Genomic DNA, 25,391 nt, shown 5'->3' with positions numbered 1-25,391 from the left:
GTGGATTTAGTGATTTCATAACAGAAAAATGAAAGGTAAAAAACAGCTTTTTCACAAAAATGTCAGGCGGCATTATTTGCTAATGAGAACATTTAGGACTTCACAGGTGTGAAACAGTTTAAGGCATGTTTACTTCAAAGTCAACACACTTACCTAAGGTGCAAGTCCTCGGAGTATTTCAAGCACGCATAGATGAATTCTTTGAGTTGTGAGTATACTTTAGGCACAAATTCGGAAAACGGCAGCTTCTTCGGAAAAGGCATCTGTTTAAAGGAACAAATATCTCAGTAAATGCACATTAAAGCTTATCAAGGGGTTTCACACATACATCAAAGGAATTTTCCAGGTTTAAAACAATTTGACCTTGATTAAAAGTAAGGCACTTACAATCTAGGTGCACGTGGCCAGTGTGCCTTATGATTGTTTTGTTTATTCTTAACATCGTTCCAGCATTTATAACTATATTCATGGCGAGAACTAGTTAAAGGGACAATTAGGGCTGGAAAAAAATCGATTTTGTGATTAAACGTTTTTTTTCCGTGGTTGATTCAAAATCGATTCTCCGCAAACATTGAACATAAAATTAACGTTAATCTAATTACTAGTCTTCTCCACTAGATGTCACCCATATTTTTGCCTTGCGCAATGTGACCAAGGAGCGAGAGGCGAGCCTGTCATTCATTCATTCAGTCTACAATCTAATATATTTAAGCAATATCGCTCGAGTAGGAGTGTGATATAGCTCTATATCATCACGGCTGTGATTAGGCCAGAGGCAATCACAGCCGTGATGATATAGAGCTATATCACACGACTCCGAGAGCGATATTGCTTTTATACAACAGTTCGACGGCACACGTTTGAAAAACGAAAACTAGAAAACAACAACGGAGTTATTTTAAAAGCCTCTTTGTTTGAGAACTACTTCTTCCGCCACGGATTTGAGGGCGGCCAGAATGACAGGTAAAACTTTCGGCTGCTTTGAAGCTCATAACAACTCAATGGACGGAAAAGCCGTTACTTTATATTACCGTTTCTTGGTCACAAAGTGTAGTTTTAAGATTAGTTCAGTCGAGAATGTACATGTATTATATTTAAATCTGCAGTCGATTAGTAAAGATAGCGCCTGTTTGAACGTTTGCTTACTGAGATTCGGTACGAATGAGAACCAAAGCATGAGCGGACGTCAGTGTTCACTCGCCCCGCTGACCACCGCCCTCTATGGGCTACATCTCTGACAGGGATTCCCTGGCTCTCATGTTGGCCTTGTTTGTTTATGATCGTCAAAATGAGATCAAATCAGCAGTATTTGGTGTCATGATCAAACTATTACTTGTTTTTTTATTCATATTTAGTGTCTTTTGTGTTTTTATTGTTTTGGCGCAAGGTAAAAGTTAATAAAACTATACTTGTATAACGTTACTATTGCTTTCTCATTTATTCTTAACGCGATACGAGCACTCGATTATTATTATTAAACTTTGTTCTTGTCAGTACTATACAAAACGGTTTTTTATAAGTGTCAGAGAGATGTTTTTGCATGCTGCTTATAAATATACCAGTGGCGATATCTCATAACATGTTTTAATAGTCACGTCACAATAAAGTAAATGATCAATGTCCACATTTAAAAGCTGCGGTGCTTACCTGCAGTTCCACGGTGTTTTCGCGTTCTGATAAGAGACATAGCTCCAGAAAAAAACGAGTGTCTATATTCCTCTTTCCAAGTGTTAATCGTCCACACGATGTGACAAGACATTTCTCCCATTAACTTTAACGTAACATCCAAGAGCGCTGATCTTTGACAGAATAATAACTTCCGATTGGGGATTCACAGACTGATTTATGAGCTAGTAAACTAATGAGACACACGGAGAGTGATTCAAAACAGCGCGTCTGTGTTTTTCCATTCAGAGATGAGCCTGCTTAGGACCTCCATTCACTAGGTGGCGGAATAATACGAAAGGTGATGCGGTTACAGTGCCGTTATCAGCACAATATCGCACAGCTCTTAGCCAATCAGATTCGAGAACCAGAAAGAACTGTTGTATAATATAATATAATATTCTATATAATCTTTATTCATTTAGTTGAATCAAGAATTGAGTATAAAAATGTAGTTGAGAATCGGAATCGAAAATTGGATTGAGAATCGAAATCGAATCGATCTGGAACATCTGAATCGATACCCAGCCCTAGGGACGATCCACAATTTTTTCCGGCATAATAATCAAGGACTTTGCTGCCGTACCGTGGCTGCAGCAGGCACAATAATATTACGCCGGAATGAGAGTATAGTTCTTAGCCACATCGGCCTAGAAAATTGCAACTTTTAACTTCCTGCTGGTCTTTGTACACAATGTAACTTAATTTTTGAGTGCGATGCTAATGGTCTTATTAGACTCAATGGATTATGCTAAGCTATGCTAAAAGTGGTACCGCCAGACCCAGAGATCAGCTGAATGGATTCCAAAACGGTAAAAATGAAATGTTTCACTCTAGGGGAGTCGGAAAATGAGCATATTTTCAAAAAAGTGGAGTGTCCCTTTAAAATTAATCCATACACAGGTTGGGGGCGGAGCAATCTCCAATTCGTGCTCTGTGGGAGGAACCAGAGTACCTGGGATAAACCCACGCTTACATAGGAAGAACATGCAACTCCACACAGAAAGGCCACCTGCCCTAGACGTGGCTCGAACCAGGGACCATCTTACTATGAGGCAACAGTGCTACCCACTGAGACACTGTGCAAAATGTTGAATGTTCCCTAATTTGACCTGCTAATAAAGGGTTCCTGTAGCCACTTGGCAAGGCATTGCCTTAGCAAAGCAAAAGGTCCTAGGTTTAATTACCAAGGTACACGAATAATGATAAAATGTACAGCTTGTAATGCACCGCAAGATGTTTTTAAACCCAATCGCGGGTAAATGTCGAACAAAACACATGTTATCCTATGCTTTATTTTAAGGTTTATTTATAACCCAAAATGTGTTCTGTCCAATATTTACCAAGCATTGGGTTTAAAATAAATGCATAAATCTGAATGAATAAATTAAATAAAATTACTATGCTGCAAAGTTTGGTGTTAATACATATAGTGGCGGTTTCCTGGAGAGGGATTAGCTTAAGCCAAGACTAGGCCTCAGTATAATTAAGAAATATAACTAGTTTTAACAAACATGCCTTACTAAAACATTACTTGTGTGCATTTTGAGGCAAAACAAAGGGCACTGATGTATTTTAAGATATGTCAGTGCAAGCTGTTTTCAGTTAGGACAGCTCTCACATTTATTTTAGTCTAGGGCTAGTCTAATCCCTGTCCGGGAAAACGTCCCATAATGTCTTGTGGCTAAAAACAACAGATATTATAACTCTTCCTGCTTTGTTCCACGTGCCTTACTAACACAATTCTAACTTTCTTTAATTATGGACATTTTATCACCAAAGCTTTTATCAGGGCTTAGCCAATAGAAATGTCATTAAAATAGAAACACAATGGTAGTGAAATGAGGATATGTAAAACCATCTACTAACTATAACAGTATTGGGCTGCAAGGTCTTGTTGTCAGGAGTGAGTAAGAGAGAAATCAAATGCATGGCTCAAGTTCGTGTCCCTCAGAGGATATGAATGTTAGTAATCAACTACTTGGACATTTGTGTCTATGTTGGGACTGGAAATTGTGTAACTGGTGAAATCCATGAGAAAGTCTTTGAAATAAAAGCTTTCTTATGTGCCTCATGCTCACCTTGTCAAGTTCGGGATCCTGGAAGGGGAACTGGCCTGTGATTCGCTGGTACTCCTCGAGAGAAGCCACAGGGATGGGGCTGTAGTTGTCTTGATCCAAGATTTGCCTAATCAACAGAATGAGAAAGAGAGAAACAGAACTAAACAGATGAACTCTCATAAACCCAAAGGCAATACCGGTGGTATATTTAAAACGACTAAATGATTTAAAAAACATTCTTATAGCGTGTGTCTGCTTATGTGTGTTAAACAGCAATGGCAAAGATACACACAGAAAATTTTTGTAAATGTCTGTGCTCCCAAAACAATGAAATATTGAGCCAGAGTCTCCAAAGCTTATTTCCTACATTGAATCAGACATGGATCAAAAGAGACTTCAAACAAGGTTACGGCAACCTTTCCATCTCATTTGAGATCAAGAATCAAGCCGAACAACTTGTAACTATCTCCCTCTGAGGAGCTTTAAAGTATTAAAAAAATGAATCGACATTTTTGCGGTTTCAACATTATATTAAATGCCATTTAAAGGGATCCCAGCAGGATATCGTAAAATGTTTGTCCGTCAAGCATTACGATTTAGTCATACGGGGGAAATTTGATCAGTGATTTTAGATGGTTTGGCCTGATAAACTTTCCGTGTCCTTCAATGCGTATAAATCCTTCAATTCACAGCCACTATACAGATATCAGATTTACGCAACTTCCTGAAATGCTACTTTGATATGGATATGGATATTCATTCCAAAAGAAATTCACTTGAAAAAAAATCAGCCGTCACAAAGTTCACTTGTATGGTATTTGCAGTTGCCCAGTATCAAATTATACAGCACAACAAATCATGTCTAGAAAACTTATTTGAGTTGAACACTATTAATATTTTGGGAATAATTCCAGTGGTATGGATTTCTTAAAGTCATAAGGTGAAAACCAAATCATCATTATCTTTTCTCAACTGACAAACTGAGATGAAGAAAATACAGAGAGCGAGAAAAAACAAATGTGGATGGAGAGAGAGAGAGAGAGAGGGAGAGAGAACCTGAAGGACTGATTCCACTTCTTTAGCAGGATCTCTCCATACTGATCCCTCATCTCCAGCAACATGTCAAACAACTGGTTTACTGGAAAACCATAACCCTGCGGAGAGAGAGAGAGCGAGAGAGAGAGCAAGAGGATGTGGTGCATATTGGTAATCTCTGACAAATGTATTTCTGAGTATTTTCTATAGTTACATATATGTAGTTCTTTGCAAAACTTACCTGCAGCGTGTCAGCAAAGAGCACTATGAGGTGCTTCAAATCCAGAATCAGGTCTGGGTCAGTACAATAAGACTACAGAGAGATAAAAGGATTACAGCTGAACCACAGATCAAACCACATTATCTGGTATTGGCATTAAAATGGCATTGTATTGCTTATCAGTTCAAGTTGAGTATACAGACATACTGAATGGGTGCGCAAGGCTGCAATGGTCTTAGACAGGGCCAGCTCCCACAATTCCTCCACGTAAGCCCTGTTTACCAGACCCTGTGTGGTGTGCAAAATATGGTCCTCCACTACAAAGAAACTACAAGACACATTCAAAGAAATGAATGGGGGGAAACAATGCATGAAGGAGTAAGTGTAAATAAGAGATTATATGACAACATTATTATTGCACTAATGTGACTAATATACCAAACAGGCAGAATGACAACATCCAGCTCTAAAGCTCATCAATATTCCCCAATATCCCAGACATCCCACTGTGGGAATGCCCTGAGAATCCCTGTGTCACGGATGTTTATAAAGGCCACTATTCCAGACACCTGCCTTGTTAATATTCCTATCCAGACACTCGGAACAACACACATCTGCCACTCCACATCCACAAAATCATACATTTTAAAGCCCAGAAGGTATTTCATGAGCAGAAGGATGGAGAATCGGAGGAAGGGGAGCATTTGGGTGAAGGAGACTGAGCCAGAAATGGATTCGGACGTTTTAATTCTCCCCTTTATTAGTACAGACATTACAAATGCATATAATGGATTTTCAGTTAATTTTGCCATTCAAAACAAAATGCACACTGCACTTACCCGACAATCTGATTGAAGTAGCGCCTGTACCCCTCTAAAGTTTCGTGCTGGAGACCACCCAAGAAAAGGAGAGTTTATGAACATCAGTCAAATGAGCAGTTTGCTTTTATAGCATCAATATTAAGTTTTCAAAGAACCAACATCAATTAATGTTAGATTCACATCTAAATGATTCCCCAAAAGATGTCATTGTACTGCAGCAAACAATAATATTCAATTTAACACAACATACACTGTAGGCATTTGGGAATAAAAAAAATTATTTCACACAATAACAAAACAAAAAGAGGAATGAAATGTCAATTCTTCTTTATTGTAAGGAAGAAACCATGTAAGTTCGTACCATGTTCGAGTGAGGCTGAAGTACAAGTCGGGCCTGTTTCCGCCTCTGCTTCCTGTAGTAGTTTTCAAACGTGTCCCGGGCACCCTGAGTACAGAAGATACACATTTTGAGCACTCAAGTGAAAATGAAGATTCCTCCTACGAGAGACTGAGACAAACATATAAGAGCATTTCAGCTCTTTTCTAATCTCATAGCACAACTCATACCACAGTGCAGCAGAGGACTGTAGCCTAAAAAAAAGGTGCTAATTTATCATTAAAGGCTTTATCCTGTTTCAGGATTTGTCCACATCCTAGCTCACATGGACTGTTATCAAAATCTATAACAGTGGTTCTCAAACTGGGGGCCGCAAGATGGTGCCAGGGGGGCCTCAGTTTTATGACATTTTATAAAATAAATTAATTTATCATGAATTCTGTGCAATTAAACCTAAAAAAATAAGGCTACTAACCAACAGCACTACTTTGTATCATTTAATATGTTTTGTTTAATTAAAAGTTGAGTTTTAGAACAGTTTTTTGTCATAAATTTCCTTTAGGGGGCCGCACGCAGAAAAAGTTTGAGAACCACTGGTCTATAAGGTCATGGCACCAACACATGTCATCATGTACCACTACCATGTCACCACCAGAACGACATACCGTAACGGACAGAAAAACAGCAATAGAGACAGAAAACAGGGCCAGGACAGTAGGAGCCTATCTCAGCTTTAATTGCCTTTGAATTTGATCCTGCCAGAGCGAGTGACTGGGTTTATTATACAAAGGCAATAAAACACACAAAAGTGAGATATAAGTTCTATTCCAAAACCTAGTAATTTGCACTGGCAGCTGCTCACACAGGAGAATCGACTTGTTAAATGTTGAATGTATTTCCTGGAAAGTCGTGGCTTTGCACTTCTGCAATGTTCTACCATCTGAGCCAGGGGCATCATGCACCCTTTTGTTTTTAAGGAGCACACAGTGTCCACAGCTCACAGAAATTTGTGCACTTACATTTTTAACAATCGGAGTCCCCCACCTTTATGTGAAAACTGAATGTGAACACTAAAACTACCTTTATGTCAAATACAATAATGACATATTGACATCAATTACATTTTTGTTTATATACATTCTGTTTAATGACTTTTTTTATTGTGCTATTAATACATTTGCACAACAACTGTGTTATGTTATAAAATTTGTGTAATCTTAATTCTATAAAGTTTATATAGTATAGTATATATAAGTATATATAAACACATAATTGATTTTTATGTTCAATGCTGCAAAAGCAATAATGCTGTAATCTACACTTTGTTTATTTTTAACTTTTTATTTTAATTGCAAATATTAAACATTTTTAAAACATGTTTATATAAAATTATTAGATGAACGCATTCTTACACTAAATTTGACCTCATATGTGAGCATGTGATTCTGCGCTCCTGTGAAGTCAGGTGTTGTACCAACATGAATCTAGAAATCTACTAATATAAAGTCGAGACTGTCACATTTTAAACCATACATTTTCTAAACAGCGGAGGTTAAATGCACATTATCGTACTGGGGTTGGAAATGTTTTGAGCGTTTCTGACAACGTTTTAATTGTTCAGATAGCAAAATGCAGCAGCAAGGAGCCCATGGCCGTGCTCAGATGCTCATGACGTCTGCAACTGCGCAGCTGCGTCTGCAGTTGCGCTGTTGCGACTGCAGTTGGGCTGCTGCGACTGCAACTGCACTATTCAAGATTCAAAGCGTTTATTGTCATGTACCCAGTGAGGAAAGCGGGTTTCCCTGAGCAATGAAATTCTTACTTTGCCGTCCACAAAGAATGCCAGGACTGTACATACATACACAAACTTTACACGGATACATACATACAATGTATGAAACAAAATAGAAGAGAATTTTTTTTTGCGTCTGCAGCACCTGCCACCTGAATAAAGTAACATGAAAATCTCTGAAAAGTGACAAGGATGCAGCACAAAACTTTTATGCATATTAAACAGATAAAAAGAAAGTTACAGATTTAATGGATGCTTCTTCGATTTGGAGGTTGCACACAAAATCCATTTGTCTCAAAAAACAGTGCTCGGTTCAAATGGGCATGACGCCTGAATTGAGCTACAGAAAAACAAAATAAACATTAAAACGCATACCAAACATAAAAGTGCATTTTAAGATTTAACTGTAATTAAAAGGTTCTCTTACTTTGTTTATTTTTTTTACAGATCGTGTTCAATGAATTCTGGGATTGCCTACTCTACAAATGATATACCTGTAGACCAGGGGTCTCAAACTCAAATTGGCTTGGGGCCATTTCTACGTCCATTTCTAGTGTAAGTCCTACGTCGAGCTTAGCTACGTCTGACATTGTGAAAAATATTTACGCGTGTTGCACCATCTGAAACTACGACCAGACGCAGCTACGCTCAGCGTAGATGATGCGCGCCCCCGTTTATGCATTTAACCACTGTGATATTTAGATGCCATTCGAGTTTACTATGGTAAAAAACGTACACTTACTGCCGTCAGCTAATAGATGACATATGAGAGTTTTCTCATGTTTACCAGTGCGCTCTCCTTCTAAATGCGTGCGTAACATGCAGACCCATCATTCACGAAAGCCTTTACTGTTCGCACAAAAGGTGTTTAATAGTTTGCAGATTCATTATAACAGCTCAAGTTTAAAACAAAATTAAATGAAAGCTTTTAATAAGTTCTCTACAGTGTCTTTAACCCTTGACCCTTTGCACCGCTCCCACAATTCTCTACTTGTGAGCTATAGTATACAGGTTAAGCCCAAAGCAAATTATAGTATACCTATTATGCCTCAACTAAGAACAGAAAAGTAGGTCCATAGAGGGGTTTTAAACCTACAAACATTCAAATACAAGCCTAGGGTTTGACAATTACGCTATACAACCCTTAGACCACACAGATGTAATGATGTGTGAGGACTGGGAGGAATAAGGTTTGAAAAGTAAGTATTGAATAGAATCACCAGACACCGAAAGTGAATAATAGAATACAAATTTCAAATAACTACAGAATGACTTTAACCTTAAATAACAGCAGGGATTGAAAAGATATTCAGCTTTGACCACACTGGCCCTTAATGCCACAAATGAAGACTGAAGGGGAAAAAATCTGTGGGGACCACAATAAAGGTCGAAAAGAAACTACAATTTATTGGTATGCATTTGTCATACCCTTTTATCTGACGTGACTTGTAGTGCATTCAAGATATACAGTGGCAAAAAAAAGTATGTGAACCTTTTGGAATTTCATGGTTTTTTTTCATAAAATGTGATCTGATCTTTATCCAAGTCAAAGGTATTGACAAACATAATGTGCCTAAAAACAACTAAATCAAATGTCTTTATTGAACACACACTCATTCATCATTCAAAAAAAGTATGTGAACCCTTGGAATTAATAACTGGTCGAGATCACATTTTATGACACATTTATTCTGAAAACCAAAAAAGGTTCACATACTTTTTCTTGCCACTGTACATTTTATCAATATGTGTGGTCCCTGATGATTGAACTTATGACCTTTGCCCTATCAACTGCGATATACCAACACAATTCAAGAACTTCTGTTCTGCATACCAAGGCGTTTATGCCGGAAACTGGCATATGTTTTCAATTGTTTCCAAAGGAAGCTCTGCGTTTTCTATAAAAGCCAGCAGCTGGTGAGTTTGTCCGACACCTTATCAATGTCACTTCTCACTCGGCTGCCAATCATAGTGGAGTAGAGGCGGGACAAATTTTACAATAACCAACCGGCGCGCATCATTCAACGATTGATAAACAAAGCATAAGTATTATAAGCAACCAACGGGCTTAGCTGAAAACGCTGGCTAGCATGCAAAGTCGGCGTCCGACTGGCATTTACAGACGCGTTTTAACGCTGATGCATTTTAGCGAGGTTCATCTTTAGTTCATTTTAATCAAAATAAACTGGCTTACTGATACAATGAATCACTCTACTTCAAATTATGAGCAGCTTGTAACTTGATTAGTTTTAAATTAGCTTGCCTAACACTGACAAAGCACAGTGGGGCAAAATGACTCCCCTTAGCCTTAGCAATACAGAGAATTTCTAGCTATTGAAGTAGGATGTGTATTAGCTCTTAATCAGTGTTTTGGAAAAAGAAAACGGTTTGGTAAAGAAGGGTACTTTGTTCTATGTAAAAGGAATTTAACGCTTCAGTCGCCATCAGTCAAAACCCGGTTAAATGTCTCCAGACTCTCCATCTTTTACAGATGTTCCTAACCCAAACAGTCCAAATCAAACTGCTGTTGCCTCTGTGATTCAGTTATCACGCGAAAACAGAGCCAACATCAACTGGGCATGAACAAAAAGTTCAGCTTTCATCCACAAAAGCCATCAGTAGACCTAGTGCTGAGACAGGGAGTGATGGATAGACTGGTGCTGGATGGCTGGAGTTTAGGCATGGTTCTCTAGGATGGAGGCCTGTTCTGTAGTTCTTTCTTATCCAGCTTTTCCATAGCATCTGGCCCATCACCACCATGTTTACGCTGATCAGAACTCTAACCAGAGCTTTTGCAGGAGTGGGTACAACAGACACATTGTTCATAGTCAGAGTTTCATTTGTGGGTAAGTGGGTGAGTTTGGGTTTGGGGGGTGTAAGGGTAAAGGAATAGAATAGAATATTTATCACTACACAACTGCAAAGTTTGTTAATAGCTCACCTTTTGTCAGAATTGCTGTAAATGTGTAATTATGATGTGATTGTATGGTGAGATTTCAACTGTTTATGTCTAGTTTTTTATTTATTTTATTATAAGGATTAGTCCATTTTCTTTAAAAAATCCAGATAATTTACTCACCACCATGTCATCCAAAATGTTGATGTCTTTCTTTGTTTAGTTGAGAAGAAATTATGTTTTTTGAGAAAAACATTCCAGGATTTTTCTAATTTTAAATGGACTTTAATGGACCCCAAAACGTAACAGTTTTAATTGCAGTTTCAAAGGACTCTAAACGATCCCAAACGAGGCATAAGGGTCTTATCTAGCCAAACAATTGTAATTTTTTGCAAGAACAATAAAAAATATGCACTTTTAAACCACAACATCTCGTCTTCCGTCTGTGTGACAAGCCAGTGCGACCTCACGTAATTGCGCAATGACGTCGAAAGGTCACGTGTTACATACATGAAGCACATTTGCAGACCATTTTAAACAATAAACTGACACAAAAACATTAATAAGTATCATTCGACAATCGACATACAACAACGTCATAATGCTCTTCTTCCTCCACACTTGTAACACCGGGGCGTTATTTCGATACATAATCCGTGACCTCTTGACGTGATGCCGTATTACGTGAGGTCAGGCTGGCACGTCACAGGACCAGAGATAGACGAGAAGTTGTGGCTTAAAAGTGCACTTTTTTTCTTGCCAAAATGACAATCGTTTCGCTAGATAAGACCCTTATGCCTTGTATGAGATCGTTTACAGTCCTTTGAAGCTGCGTTGAAACTGCAATTTTAAACTGCATTAAACTGTTAAGTTTTGGGGTCCATTAAAGTTCATTAAAATTAGAAAAATCCTGGAATGTTTTTCTCAAAAAACATAATTTCTTCTCGACTGAACAAAGAAAGACATCAAAATTTTGGATGACATGGTGGTGAGTAAATTATCTGGATTTTTTTAAAGAAAATTACATACATATCCGAATGTACTGTATACACAGAGAGACCAGACAGACAGATTGATAGACCTCTGATTCTCATTCATTAGCCTTCTTAAAACTATTTTAACACTTGATCTATGCCCTCCACTACACCCTACAGTATGTATTCATTCAAGTGCATTCATGACTCATGACAATGTTTCAGAAACAGAAAAGGAAAAAATACTGCTTTGTTGTTTCTGGAAAAGTCAGAAAAATTAGGCCAGAATGTCCTTACAGGAAAATGTCATTTGAGTTAAGGCTGTATTCTGGCAATGTGAAAACAATAAGCAAACAATAAGAGACCTTGAGACAGGGAGGTCGCACTTTCAACACCTTAAACTCTTTATATTTGTTTTATTTGTCCACCATTCCCTTCTCATTAAATCACACCAGAGGGAACATGCTTTCCACAAACACCATTTAAATGTTGCAGATCATAAAATATCAACAGTTTGACAGTGGTGCGAAAAAAATACATTGTTGTATTGCATATACTTTTTTCAGCAAACTTTACCATTCCTCCTAGAAATACAACAGGTTGCACCCTCTCAGTGACATTTTGACCTCTTGCATGTCCCGTGCTCCCCTGTCTTTATTCTTTCGGTTCTCTGCTCGGCTTTCCGACTTTCAGCTTCCTGTCTCTTTGCAGCCACTGCCTCTCACGCAGTACTCGCGCATACAAAAGCCAACGGACATTGTGGCTAGGTCACGATCCCATGCTATGATGGAAACCCAGGTGATCACCCTCAGAACCCCGGACTGCCTCCGATTCAACCGCCAACCTTCGGGCCATTCAGAGTGCAGCCAGCTCAAGAGCCATTGTACATGCACCAATTTCTATATTTGATCATTACTTCATTCCCTCCCTTTGATAATCTTTCTGGATCGCTCCCATTCCCCCCTCTCCTTACAGTAGTGTCTAACAGCGTTTACATGAAGTTTGTTTAAATGATCTGGATTGATGTCATACTTAGGGCAATCCTCGTATAAACATACAACTGCCTCAACAACTTCCTTCCTGAGGGGGCGTTCAGAACACCACATATACAGTACATGGAAGGTATCTGTGGCATGAAGGCCTGCACTCGTGTGTGTTTATTGTAAAAACCTGTGCTTCAGAGAGATAAAAAGCAGTGTGATTTCCCAGGGTCCGGGGTAACTCCAAGGTCAGCACGAGCATCAGGGGAAGGAAACACAAAAACATGGACATTCCTCTTGAAGAAACACACCAATTTGCTTATCGGGTATGGCGACTCTGTTCTCATTTGTTTGCTTACTTTATTTTCTGTCTCTCGCTGTCATGGATCGTGGGATGTCCACATCCCTTAAGTGCACGCGTGCCGTGACCTTTCCATGACTCCACTGGTACCCAACTCAATTTCAAACAACCTCCGTCTTTTGCTTTTCCTCCTTTTCCTTAGAGTCCCGAGACGGCTCCCAGACCCGGTCCCTAGAGCGGCCTCAGACTGGTCGATAAAGTCAAGACGTGAAGTTTAAAGACTTCCTCACTACCCCTATCCCTCAGCATGCCATTCTCGCCAGCTTCCACTACAAAGACTATTGTAGAAATGACAGCCAATCTTCTCGCACATGAAATTTACAGGCTGGAGGGTCATAAAGCGACATTCCACCAACTCAAACAATTCTTCAAGAGACCATGAGGAGCTGTCAGCAAGCCCACACTGAAAACAAACATGTGGCCTACCCACACTTGTACATAGACCTACACCCATTCGGGGTTGTTTTTTGAAGCATAAAACAAAAGCAAACAGTTTAAAGAGTCTTGACTCCATAGATGAGAGTCTAGTGAGTTAATAAGCTAATAAATTAGCATTGATGTATTTAAGAACTGTTTTTCATTACTTGCGGCTGCTTATAAATGCAATGTTTGTTTGTGCAGGAACCATTCCAGGGTACTTCTGGGTGGAGAACTTACTGGTAAACTTTGGAACAGGGTCCACTGCCAAATCCAAGCAGAGTTTTTGACAGAAAACTATGTTACCTGCATAGACTCTACAAGATCGGCTCAATCAAAAGATCCGGTTACAGTTTTTCATGCAAACATATGAAACGCAAACATACATTTCATACACTTAAGACACATATACCGTTGGGGTTGCAACAACTAATCAATAAAATTATAATAATCGATAACATTTATTGTCTACGGAATTGATTAGCGTTTAGTTGGCCTGTGATTGTCACATGCTCCCGCACCACAGTCAGACAACACGGACACGTCCGCTTCATACAAAGCCAGCTGTGTGCTTATATTAAAGTAAGGCATTGTTTTTTCATACATCGTGAGCTACACATTTATCACGCACCACTTCTTCTCACCGCTTGACCAGCGGATCTGCGAAGTTTGAACAGGTTGATGTTTTTCTGATGGTTAAAGATGAAAGGATTTGGTTCAGTAGTTGTTGGTATTTGGGCTTGAATAAACATTAGGATGCTTTTGGACTAATTTTGAATGGCCATTGGGCTGGTTTTGTTACGCAGATCTGGCAACCCTGAAGGACAACGATGGAAGCAAAAGCGCAAATGAATGCTGGTTAATAGGGCTGGGTATCGATTCAGATGTTCCAGATCGATTTGATTTCGATTCTCGGTTCAATTTTCGATTCCGGTTCTCAGGTCGCTTTTTATACTCGATTCTCGATTCAACTCAATGAATATAGATTTAATACAAATACTATATTAATAAAAAAGAACAGTGAACAGAAGTGGGTAATTAATAAAAAAATTAAAAGCCACAACACTAACGTCGTCGTCTTGCTTGCAAAATGGCATCAACGTCGATGAAGCACCTGAAACCGCCATTTTAAGCACTGAATTAATGAATTACAGGCTCACCCTTCGCTCCTTGGTAACAAGGCAAAAAAGAGGGTGACATCTAGTGAAGAAGACTAGTAATTAGATTAACGTTAATCTTACATTCAATGTTTGCGGAAATAAATATGAAAGAAAAAATCGATTCGGCTCTTTGAGAGTCGATTTTGAATCGACCACGTTTTAAAAAAGTATTAATCGAAAAATCTAATTTAATTTCGTCCTTTAATATAAGTACGTTTGTATTCGTTTAATTGCTGTTGGGTTTTCATAAAAATAGTAATGAATGATAAACTAAACATCCGTTTTAAAGTAAGGGTTTTATTACAGTAACAACGCAACAATGTAGATTATACCACTTTCATATCATATGGCTCATTTATTTTGTTAATAACAAATAATGTTAATACTAAAAGGTCTAAAGTTGAAGATAAAAATGTGTTTATTAATCTGTGACTAAATTTACTCACCAGCACATTCTTGTAGACTTAATATGTTTTGTTTATTATTATTTTGACATGTTTGACCACTTAAAAGCTGCACAAAAAAGCTGGCTTAATATAATATATAAATATAAAAATCAAAAAGATTATACTAGTAAAACTTTGTAGTAGTGTGTGGCTTTTGCACTTTTACACGTGAATACCCTAATTTTGTGCTTTATTTAACCATAATAAGTAAAATTCTAAATTCTAAATATTTAGATTTTTATCTGATTAGTTGATTAATCGAAAATAATAATAATAACAATTGCCCGATTAATCGATTTTGAAAATAATCGTTAGTTCCAGCCCTACATTCTGTCAAACACAGAAATGCATTTGCATGCATACATACTTAAAGGAGGGTTACCCATTTACCACAGCAAGTGTAAAGTCATACAAATCACATCCTGATTAAAAAACATGAAATAAAAACAGATCTGAAATGAGAGGAGTACTCACCAATACAGTATAGATGTGTAAACAGCGATACACGGGTGAGAAGTCCACCAAATCCTGTGCACCTGAAACCTGCAATACAGCAGCGAGACACATATCTTGAGTCAGTAGAACACATCACCTGCTTCTAAATAAAATATAATAAAGAAAAGAAAGTTATTTAAAAAGGTTTTCATTTTTTATGATCCATTAAGAGTTCCAAAGTATCAAAAAATGATGTAGCCTTTTAATGTACTTATGAATGGGAATCTTAAATAAGACGGTTCCCTTACGAAGAGAACCACACTCTTTTTCTCAACCCATGACCTTACTAGCATAGGAAATACTCTTTTCCCAAGTGTAAGCCTAAGAAATGACCACTAAACAATGCCAACTTTGATCTGGTGCCCACAAAGAGGCAACAAGGGACATTTGAAACCAATTACGCGACGGCACCAAAGGACGAACAATAACCCAGAGAGAATGAGGAAAAAACAATTTTGTGTTGATACACCACTGGGACTTCACTGGAAGGGTTTACCCGGTTCAGGGACGCAATGAGCGTTCAAGGTGTCCTCCTAAAAAAACAGGGCTGCAGTTTACCGATGGGACAAAAAGCATATGGGAACGTCGCTCAGCTGGCAAGGAGTCATTAAATAAGCAGCAATCTGAGGCTTTAGACACAAGCATTTCTCAGGAAGCCCTGGAGCAGAAAGATTGAGGCAGATTGCAGGTTGGCACAAGCAGTGGTCCTCGCACAGAAGCCACAAGAGAAATGCATTATGACGCATGGGGAGAAAGGAAGGGGAAAAGGTCAAACAACAAGACAAAAACACAAACCCATATGCTGTTTCATGAAACACTACAAAAGTATTTTCCAATACAGAATCGTCTCCTTTTTCCCATAAGGTTTAGATTTTCAGTCTGGCAAGCTCCAAAAAGAGAAGTACTAGGAAGTCATATGATAAATTTGACTGAAAGTCAATTATTTTAAGCAGTTACTCAATGATCTTTACCTCGGCTGTGGCTCTCAAACTAAATATGGTGCAGGTTTGATGTCTTTGATTATAAAGCATCTTGAATTGTACACCATGACATTTCTGCCACACTATATTTAATTTAAGAGGTTAAATATAACCAGTAAAGTTTTTCCAACATAAATATGTGGTAGGAATGACATAAGAATGAGTAAATATAATGCTTACTGTATTTCAATGTGAACTATACGTTTTTTAAGGTTAACGGAAGGTTCTGTCACAGGTTGGGACAATTAAGTTAAGACCTCAGATAAGTAAAATATTACACTGACTTTACCTCATTAGTTGTTTTAATACAACCTACATGTAAAGAAAAATCAAAACCGAAAGTGATGCAATGAAGAACTCACTCAACACAAACAACACATATCTGAGCACATCAAAATAAACCCAATGTCAACTAAACATTGAGCACCAACTACGACTTTCATGACTGTGTCACTTCAATTTGTCTCCCTGGAGTAGGTTGTCGCTAGTGACCGCAGCTGGGCAGCACGTCTCGCATGCTCCACACGTCTCTCATGTCTGCCTCAGAGGAGAGGGGCGGCCCAAATAATATTAAACAACTGCAGAGCTGGGGATCTTGGACTGGGCTGAAAGCCCAATGTCCATGTGGATATTGGAGTAAAGCAAGCAGGAGAATGGGGCAGACGAAGAAGAAAGAGAAAAGAACCCAAGACTTCACACTTAAATGAAGACCACAAAGAGGACATTGGGGAACTGTGAACAGATATCAGCTTTTCATGACTTTCCAAAGATATTAGATATAAATAGAGTGAGCAGTGCTGTATTACTATGAATGGGGAAAATGCAATGCACCTATGACCATTCATGGCAACACAAGTCCCACCTTCAATTTAAAAGAACTATTTTTGATTGATAAAGATTTATTAGGGGCTCTGTACTGAGTCCTGTAAGACGATTGCCAAGCTGTGTACAGTAGCTGAAGCCACCTCGAAAAATGTGTTTTAGCACAATTTGAGCTTAATGTTGCATTTACACCAACCGCAGTAGAGGCGGCAAGCGCGAGTGATTTCAATGTTAAGTCAATGTAAAGACACATTGACGCGCGTCTGGAGGTCCCGGGGCGCGGATGAGACGTCTAGTTCGCGCAAATGGTGCGAATGGTGCTTTTTGTGCGTTTTGCGCGAATTTGCGGCTGACGCCCGAGTTGAAATATTTGAACTTTGGCAGATTTTAGCGCCGCGTTAACCAATCAGGACCCTGCTTGCTGCTGTGGCGGCAGCCCCGCCCGGAGTCACTCATTCAGCATGAAGGCTTGATTTTGTTCGTGAGCAGTCACCTGGAGCTATACGACAGAAGTTCTTATTTCTATAGAGACAGGAATGAAAAGGACCTCGCTTGGAAGAGTATCCGTGAGGACATTGGGCAACCTGGTAAGTTGTAAATACACATTTCACTTTTGAGTCACGTGACATTTATCGACCCGAACCGTTTATTTTCCCCGTACAGTAAGGTGACTAAATACAAACCGGTAACTCTCTCAATAAATGCACAATCGACATCAGCCATCCTGCAAACAGACAACCGCATAGCATTTGCCCCTCCCACAAGAAGCGGATTTGGCTTCTGTTCACACGGCAAACTAGGCACGGTAGACGCGATTTTGACGCCTGAAACGTGGTTGGTGTAAACTAGGGCTGCAACAACGAATCGATTAAATCGATAAAAATCGATTACTAAAAGTGTTGGCAACGAATTTCATAATCGATTCGTTGTGTCGCGTGACGCAGAGACGTTTAATAAAAAAAAAGGAAAAACTTCAGTTAAGCGCGGAGCGAACACACTCGCACTGCGTCCCAAACCGCCTAATTCCATACTATATAGTAGGCAAAGAGTACGAGAAGTAGTGCTTTTCGCCTACTATATAGTATGGAAGTATGCGGTTTGGGACCGAGCGTCGGTCTCTCTCGGGCACTGTTGCTTGCAGAGTTCTGTGCCTCATAGACAGGGCGGAGAAATGACAGGGCGGCAGAGAAAAGATAAAAAAACAGCAAAGGTAGAGGAAAACCACATGTCAGTGTTTTACTCCTCCCAAACGTAAGCGGGTCACCTGGACGTTATAGCTGGCAAAGAGGTAAACAAACAAAGACGGCACGCTTATGCTTTATGGAGCGACGACAGTGAGTAAAAAAAGTTTCTAGAATGAATAAAAAACTCCAATGACAAACTCCAATAATATTAAACAAAGATAGAAACGTTGAGAGAGAGTTGTATGAACGCTTTTCCCCTGCACGCTCCAGCTCATGCCGAGCAAGAGACGGGCGTGCCCGGCCCAACATACAGTACATCATACAGTAAGTGCCGCCTGTTGTTGCATAAACATCGTCTTACATTTTTTAAGGCAAAGTAATGAATGGTGTACTTGCATTTTGCGCGGGAGTAGAAGACGCATTTTCCGTTTTCACAAGACGCATTTATGTGGCCAAATGTAAATGGAACAGTTTTAACAAATGAGATAGCTATCCGATCAGAGAAAACACATAAAGGCAAATGTAAAGGTACACAGCTGTCACTGGGGCAGTACCCCTTATAAAAGGTCCTAATATGTACCATTTAGGTACAAATATGTATCTTTGAACTGCCAATATGTACTTTTGAAGTACTAATATGCACTTTTTGGGTACAAAGGTGTACCTTTTTGAAAGGGTACTGTCCAGTGACAACTTTTGTACTTTTATTTCTGAGAGTGTACTCATATACTATCTTTTTGATCCCATCAAGAGAGGCTTCTTGAAGTGAAATGCATCATAAAAAAGTCTATATATTTGGCAGATGTAAAGCATACGTGTGTATTTTTTGTGTTAGTCCATTTTTATTGTATTTTATTATTATTGTAACAGCTCAGGTGTGTTCAAGGAGCAACATGTTTGTGCAATTTCTAAAGATTTTAGTTCTGTTTTGAATAAGGGGTTGGAAATGAATGCTTTTCTTGTTTTTTGTTTTTTATCCGATTCATCGATTAATCGAACAAATAATCGACAGATTAATCGATTATTAAAATAATCGTTAGTTGCAGCCCTAGTGTAAACGCAGCATTAGAAACAAAAGTTAAGAATCAGTTGATATCAGGTTTAATTGTTGCTTGGAAATGTGTTATATAATATAATGGTTATATTAGCACGCAATTTTAGGGATATCCGTCATTCCCCATTCAAGTAGATGAGACTTTAGTCTTGCATGACTGAAATAACTGCCCAGAGGCATTGCAAACGCGGCCACTGGGTAGCGCAACTCCTTTAACTTCCTTTGTCTGCACAAAAACAGACTTAAAAAAAAATTATGGCATTTGTTTCACTGCTGTCACAAAGTAACATTTACCTCATCTCCCTCTTCATCTTCCACGTCCAGTATTCCAGAATCTTGTTCTGTAAATGGGTTGCTACCAGTCCTGTCCACCTCTGTGCCTAAAGACACTTCCTTCCGTATCCTCCGTCCACTCGCTGACCGCTGCTGCGACGTCACGGCATTGTCACGGGCAATCTGCACCTGCGCCTGAAAAAAAGACAAAATAATCAGAAACGTTTTGCACAAAATCTACTTTTTTTGTGTTCCGTTACCTGTTAACCGCTGCGACTTGAACTTTATTTCACAAATCAGATATTGCCACTTCAGCAATTGATGATGTACACAACATGCAGGGCTTTGGTGGTATATACACTCACTTAAAAGATTGGAAACACCTGTTCAATTTCTCATGAATGCAATTATCTAATCAACAAATCACATGAGAATTCCTACAATGCACTTAGGGGTGTGGTCCTGGTCAAGACAATCTCCTGAACTCCAAACTGAATGTCAGAATGGGAAAGAAAGGTGATTTAAGCAATTTTGAGCGTGGCATGGTTTTTGGTGCCAGACTGGCCGGTCTGAGTATTTCACAATCTGCTCAGTTACTGTGATTTTCACGCACAACTATTTCTAGGGTTTATAAAGAATGATGTGAAAAGGGAAAAACATCCAGTATGCGGCAGTCCTGTGAGCAAAATTGCCTTGTTGATGCTAGAGGTCAAAGGAGAATGGACCGACTGATTCAAGCTGATAAGAGAGCAACTTTGTCTGAAATAACCACTCATTACAACCAAAGTATGCAGCAAAGCATTTGTGAAGCCACAACACACACAACCATGAAGCGGATGGGCTACTACAGCAGAAGACCCCACCAGGTACCACTCATCTCCACTACAAATAGGAAAAAGAGGTTACAATTTGCACAAGCTCACCAAAATTGAACAGTTTCAAAATGGAAAAATGTTGCCTGGTCTGATGAGTCTCGATTTCTGTTGAGACATTCAGATGGTAGAGTCAGAATTTGGCGTAAACAGAATGAGAACATGGATCCATCATGCCTTGTTACCACTGTGCAGCCTGGTGGTGGTGGTGTAATGGTATAAGGGATGTTTTCTTGGCACACTTTAGGCCCTTTAGTGCCAATTGGGCATCGTTTAAATGCCACAGCCTAGCTGAGCATTGTTTCTGACCATGCCCATCCCTTTATGACCACCATGTACCGATCCTCTGATGGCTACTTCCAGCAGGATAATGCACTATGTCACAAAGCTCGAATAATTTCAATTTGGTTTCTTGAACATGACAATGAGTTCACTGTACTAAAATGGCCCCCACAGTCACCAGATCTCAACCCAATAGAGCATCTTTGTGATGTGGTGGATCGGGAGCTTCTTGCCCTGGATGTGCATCCCACAAATCTCCATCAACTGCAAGATGCTATCCTATCAATATGGGCCAACATTTCTAAAGAATGCTTTCAGCACCTTGTTGAATCATTGACACGTAGAATTAAGGCAGTTCTGAAGGCGAAAGGGGTCCTAATAATCCTTTAGGTAAGTGTATATACCGGGGGTTTCATTCAGTAATCACCTACATTTCAACCAGTTTATTACACAAACTATTATATGGCTTTAACATACTTAAGGTATTAAAGGCATATTTGTATAGACCACCCTTTAGATATCCTTATGCTGCCTTTTTGCAGCGTGACAGCCCGAGTCCTCATTTACCTTCATTCATTATAAAGTAGCCTGAAAATTCTTCAAAACAAGAATGGTTACTTTTAACAGCAGGGGACTATTTTCAGGCCTTGCGTAGTATTATTGCACCTTCTGCCTCCATGTTACAGCAGCAAAGTCCTTGATTATTACACCAGAATTAAAGTATAGTTCCTAGCCGTATCTGCCTAAACAAAAATCAAAACTCATAGTCATTTTAGCACAATGCTAATGGTCTAATCAGATTCAATGAATTATGGTAAGCTATGCTAAAAATGGTACCGCTAGACCTGGAGATCAGCTGAATTGATTCCAAAACTGACAAAAATCAATTGTTTAACTCTAGGGTAGCTGGAAAGTTAGCATATTTTCAAACAAAAGTGGAGTGTCCTTTTAAGCTAATTCAACTTTGTTTTATAATTTATAGCAACTCCTCACTAGTCAAGAAAGTTGAAATGAATTAAACTTGAAAATGAACTGTGCAACTAGGATTTTTTTTTACAGTGTAGGAAAAATATAATATGTAGTAAGACATAAGGGTGAGTAAATTTTTTAATAAATAAAAAAAATTATTTAATAAAGTGTTCTTTTCACTATTTTAGGCAAACCTTTAAAATGTGAGATACAAATAATCCTAAATAGATAACATCTAAATAAATTCAATTAAACTCTTTACACTGATCTGTATGTGATCTTTCTAAGTGATAATGCTGATTCCATTATAGTAACTATTAAATTCTATAAGCAATCCAATAACCTATGGGAAAAAGAAAGTGTCCACTAATTACAAAGACCTGTATGCACTCAAAAAAACAAAGTCGAGTCATTCACTTTGCCTACGCAGGTCCCAAAAGCTATATTGTGCTATACACTGAGAAAGTGCATTTCCCAGTAATGCCAACAAAGGGAAAGGCACCTGTGAACCCCCATATGCAAAACGTGAGAAAAGGATTGCGGTTTTTACAATAGCACACTATTCTTTAACAGAGGCAGTCTGACATCATTACTAAGGTCAATGCTCACGCAAACTTCTCTCTACAAACGCTTGAAGTCATTCAGTAGGAAGCAAGATTGAGGAATGGAGAGCTCTCCATGCTGACGAGAAAGACCCTCATTATATAAAAAAGAAAAGAAAATGGGGGGAAGTACGTCAGTGGAAGATGGAGAAAGCAGCTGGAACAGGATGTAAGATGGAAGCTGGGGTTTCTTCATGGATCCTTTAAAGGAAGTTAACACAACATATGTATTCATCTCAGAGACGTTCTTAAATGTTCTTAAAACACACTAATTGGACTACGCAGAGATTGTACGTCTGTCTATTGTGGTCATCTTACGTTGTGTACCCTTTATTTCTTTGGACACGTCTGAAGTTCTAGTCCTCTTCTAATCTCGAGTAGAGGCATTTGCGTCATTGCGAGGGGTATCATGAAGAGACCTTTGAAATTTAAGAATTCCTTCTCATTAAGGAAATCAAAACTGAAGGACGTTGTTCCTAGAAGACCAATAAATATTTAAAGCCAGTCTGTGGGTTCGAACCGTGAAGTTCACTCTTGTACATACAGAGCCCTCCAGAAGTATTTGGAAAAACTTTGGGAACAAAATTGCTCTGTTTGCTGTGGAGCCAAGAAATCTTTAAACATGTTCATTTAATTAAATGTAAATGTATTTAATTAAATTAGCACCGTTTAAAGCATTTTTTATTTTAAATAAACAGGAAATGTATTAAAGTGTAATGAAACACTAGCCAACACTTTTTTTAGATGTTAACAAAGTTAGTTGTGTTGCACATCATAGAAGACAATGTTAGTATCTGTTAATTTTAACATTAGGAGAAAACTAGTTCACTTTTAGCTTTTTTGTGATTTTTTTTGTCTTCCGGGTTTTAACTCTATATCGTGTAAACGTCACGAGATGTGACGTGGCAAATTACTGTAGTACATCATAACCGTCATTATCTCATTATTATTATTTATAAGATAGCGTGTTTATCCAATGCGGAGACATTTTGTATGTGCCCGCGTGCATGTGCTCCGTGCGGCCAGGTCAGCCGGGGGAGGGGAGTCTGGGGCACAGGATAATCGCACATGGATACGGTTCTGAAGAAAATGTGTAAAATATTATATTCAGTTTATTTATTTCTGTAATACTGCTAATCTTAGTAAATCTTAGCTTATAGCAGTTGCCCCGCCCACTCATTGCGGTTCTCCTCACAGCGTCCACATCCATTTAAGTAGCATTTTTCAAAATGACGGTGAGGTAGACTGGAGCTGAAACAGCGGGGTTTAATGACGCTTTAAATGAATAAATGGGTAAATCCAGGGTTCCCACACCTTAGTTAACTTCAAGTTCAAGGACCTTTCAAGGACTTTCCAGGTCCAATACCCTTAAATTCAAGGACTAAATGTGGGGACAAATTTTAAGTAAGAACAAGGTTAAATCGTGTTACCTTTTAAGATACATTGTGACAGTTCACTTTCGAGGGAACTCACGCTGTGTCACTGTGGTGACACTTTGGGGACGCCTCCGGGGGTAAGTGCGTCTGGATGTGTATATCAAATTCAACCAATGGTGAGGTTTAACAACAAAGACAGGATGACGCGGGAGCCAGGAAGTATATCGCTATCTGAAATATTGCCAAAGACAGCGTTACAGGGACCCAGGAAGTATGGCAAAGGAGACGCAGCGTACATACATAACCCGAGATGTTTTCATGTGTCAACTATGCAAAAAAGCACTTTGGTATGAATCAACATTCGCATACAGAAGATATAAGCATTAAAACGAACAGTTGAGAACGTGTGCTTAAAAAGTCTAGAATTTGTATGATATTATCCTAGCCTAGAAATCTAGACGCACCCTAGCGGCCGCAAAATATATTTGCTGCCAGGGTTTAGTCTAGGCACTCACAATACACTTAACAGCTCCAAAAACCAAAATTTGGTCAGGCCAATCACATCGTGTGTAGCGTCTGTGGGGCGTGCTTAATATGATGACGACAGAGCTGCGACGGTTCCTACTTGAAAACTTCGTTCTTCGTTGCTCTGGTTGGTCATAGCGCTATCCTATTGCGTGCAGAGGCATTTTGAGGGACAACCTTATATCCCGCCCCTTGCATTGAGCCGTTTGTGTGAAGAGTTGCCAGACCTTACATCTTGATGTAGGTCTGGCTAACCAGGCTAATATTATCCTACACTACACAGGGAATAATATGGATTTTTTTCCAGAAAACATCTTGCATAAAATAGATTCAAGCACTTTCAATGACCTGTATCTATGCATGTATATTTACAAAAACTTCCCAGGGCCTTGAATTTTTTTCACCCAGATTCACGAACTTTCAAGGATTTCAAGGACACGTGGGAACCCTGATAAACAATGGAAGACAAGATATTATTGCACATTTTTATTGTCCTCATAAATAGACTGTAATGTAATCAAATTTTGCATACTTAAAATATGAAAATGATGCAAAAGTACAGACTGTCACATTCTTCATTGGCAGTTTCAACATCTGATGTGAGCATAAGTATTGAGACAATTTAACTTAAAGCAAATGTAAAGGGGGAAGTTTCCCAGACAGGGTTTATATTAAGTGAGGACTAGGCTTGAGACATTTAACTCTTTCCCCGCCATTGACAAGTTAACTCGTCAATTAAAAGAAAACGCTTCCCTGCCAGTGACAAGTTTTTCCGGCAATCTGTATTTCCGCT

General features: G+C 38.9%; 1 protein-coding gene across 3 annotated transcripts in view; it reads right to left on the bottom strand.

Moving 5' to 3' along the window:
• Positions 1–25,391, bottom strand: part of exoc6b (exocyst complex component 6B) — a 122,243-nt gene that overhangs the window by 58,008 nt on the left and 38,844 nt on the right. For all 3 annotated transcript variants that reach the window (XR_010526096.2, XM_065248775.1, XM_065248776.1), the window contains exons 7-15: positions 19,994–20,167; positions 15,639–15,707; positions 6,163–6,246; positions 5,820–5,866; positions 5,188–5,308; positions 5,002–5,073; positions 4,782–4,879; positions 3,747–3,852; positions 154–263 (exon numbers count right to left, since the gene is read on the bottom strand). Coding sequence is in view for 2 of the 3 variants with exons in the window: in XM_065248775.1 (XP_065104847.1) it covers positions 154–263; positions 3,747–3,852; positions 4,782–4,879; positions 5,002–5,073; positions 5,188–5,308; positions 5,820–5,866; positions 6,163–6,246; positions 15,639–15,707; positions 19,994–20,167 (881 nt within the window). In the remaining variant the exon portion in view is untranslated. The remainder of the gene's footprint in view (positions 1–153; positions 264–3,746; positions 3,853–4,781; positions 4,880–5,001; positions 5,074–5,187; positions 5,309–5,819; positions 5,867–6,162; positions 6,247–15,638; positions 15,708–19,993; positions 20,168–25,391) is intronic.

Source organism: Paramisgurnus dabryanus, chromosome 2 (genome assembly GCF_030506205.2).
Source record: "Paramisgurnus dabryanus chromosome 2, PD_genome_1.1, whole genome shotgun sequence".
Classification (NCBI taxonomy): Eukaryota; Metazoa; Chordata; class Actinopteri; order Cypriniformes; family Cobitidae; genus Paramisgurnus; species Paramisgurnus dabryanus.
This window is presented reverse-complemented; position numbering and strand designations above follow the sequence as displayed.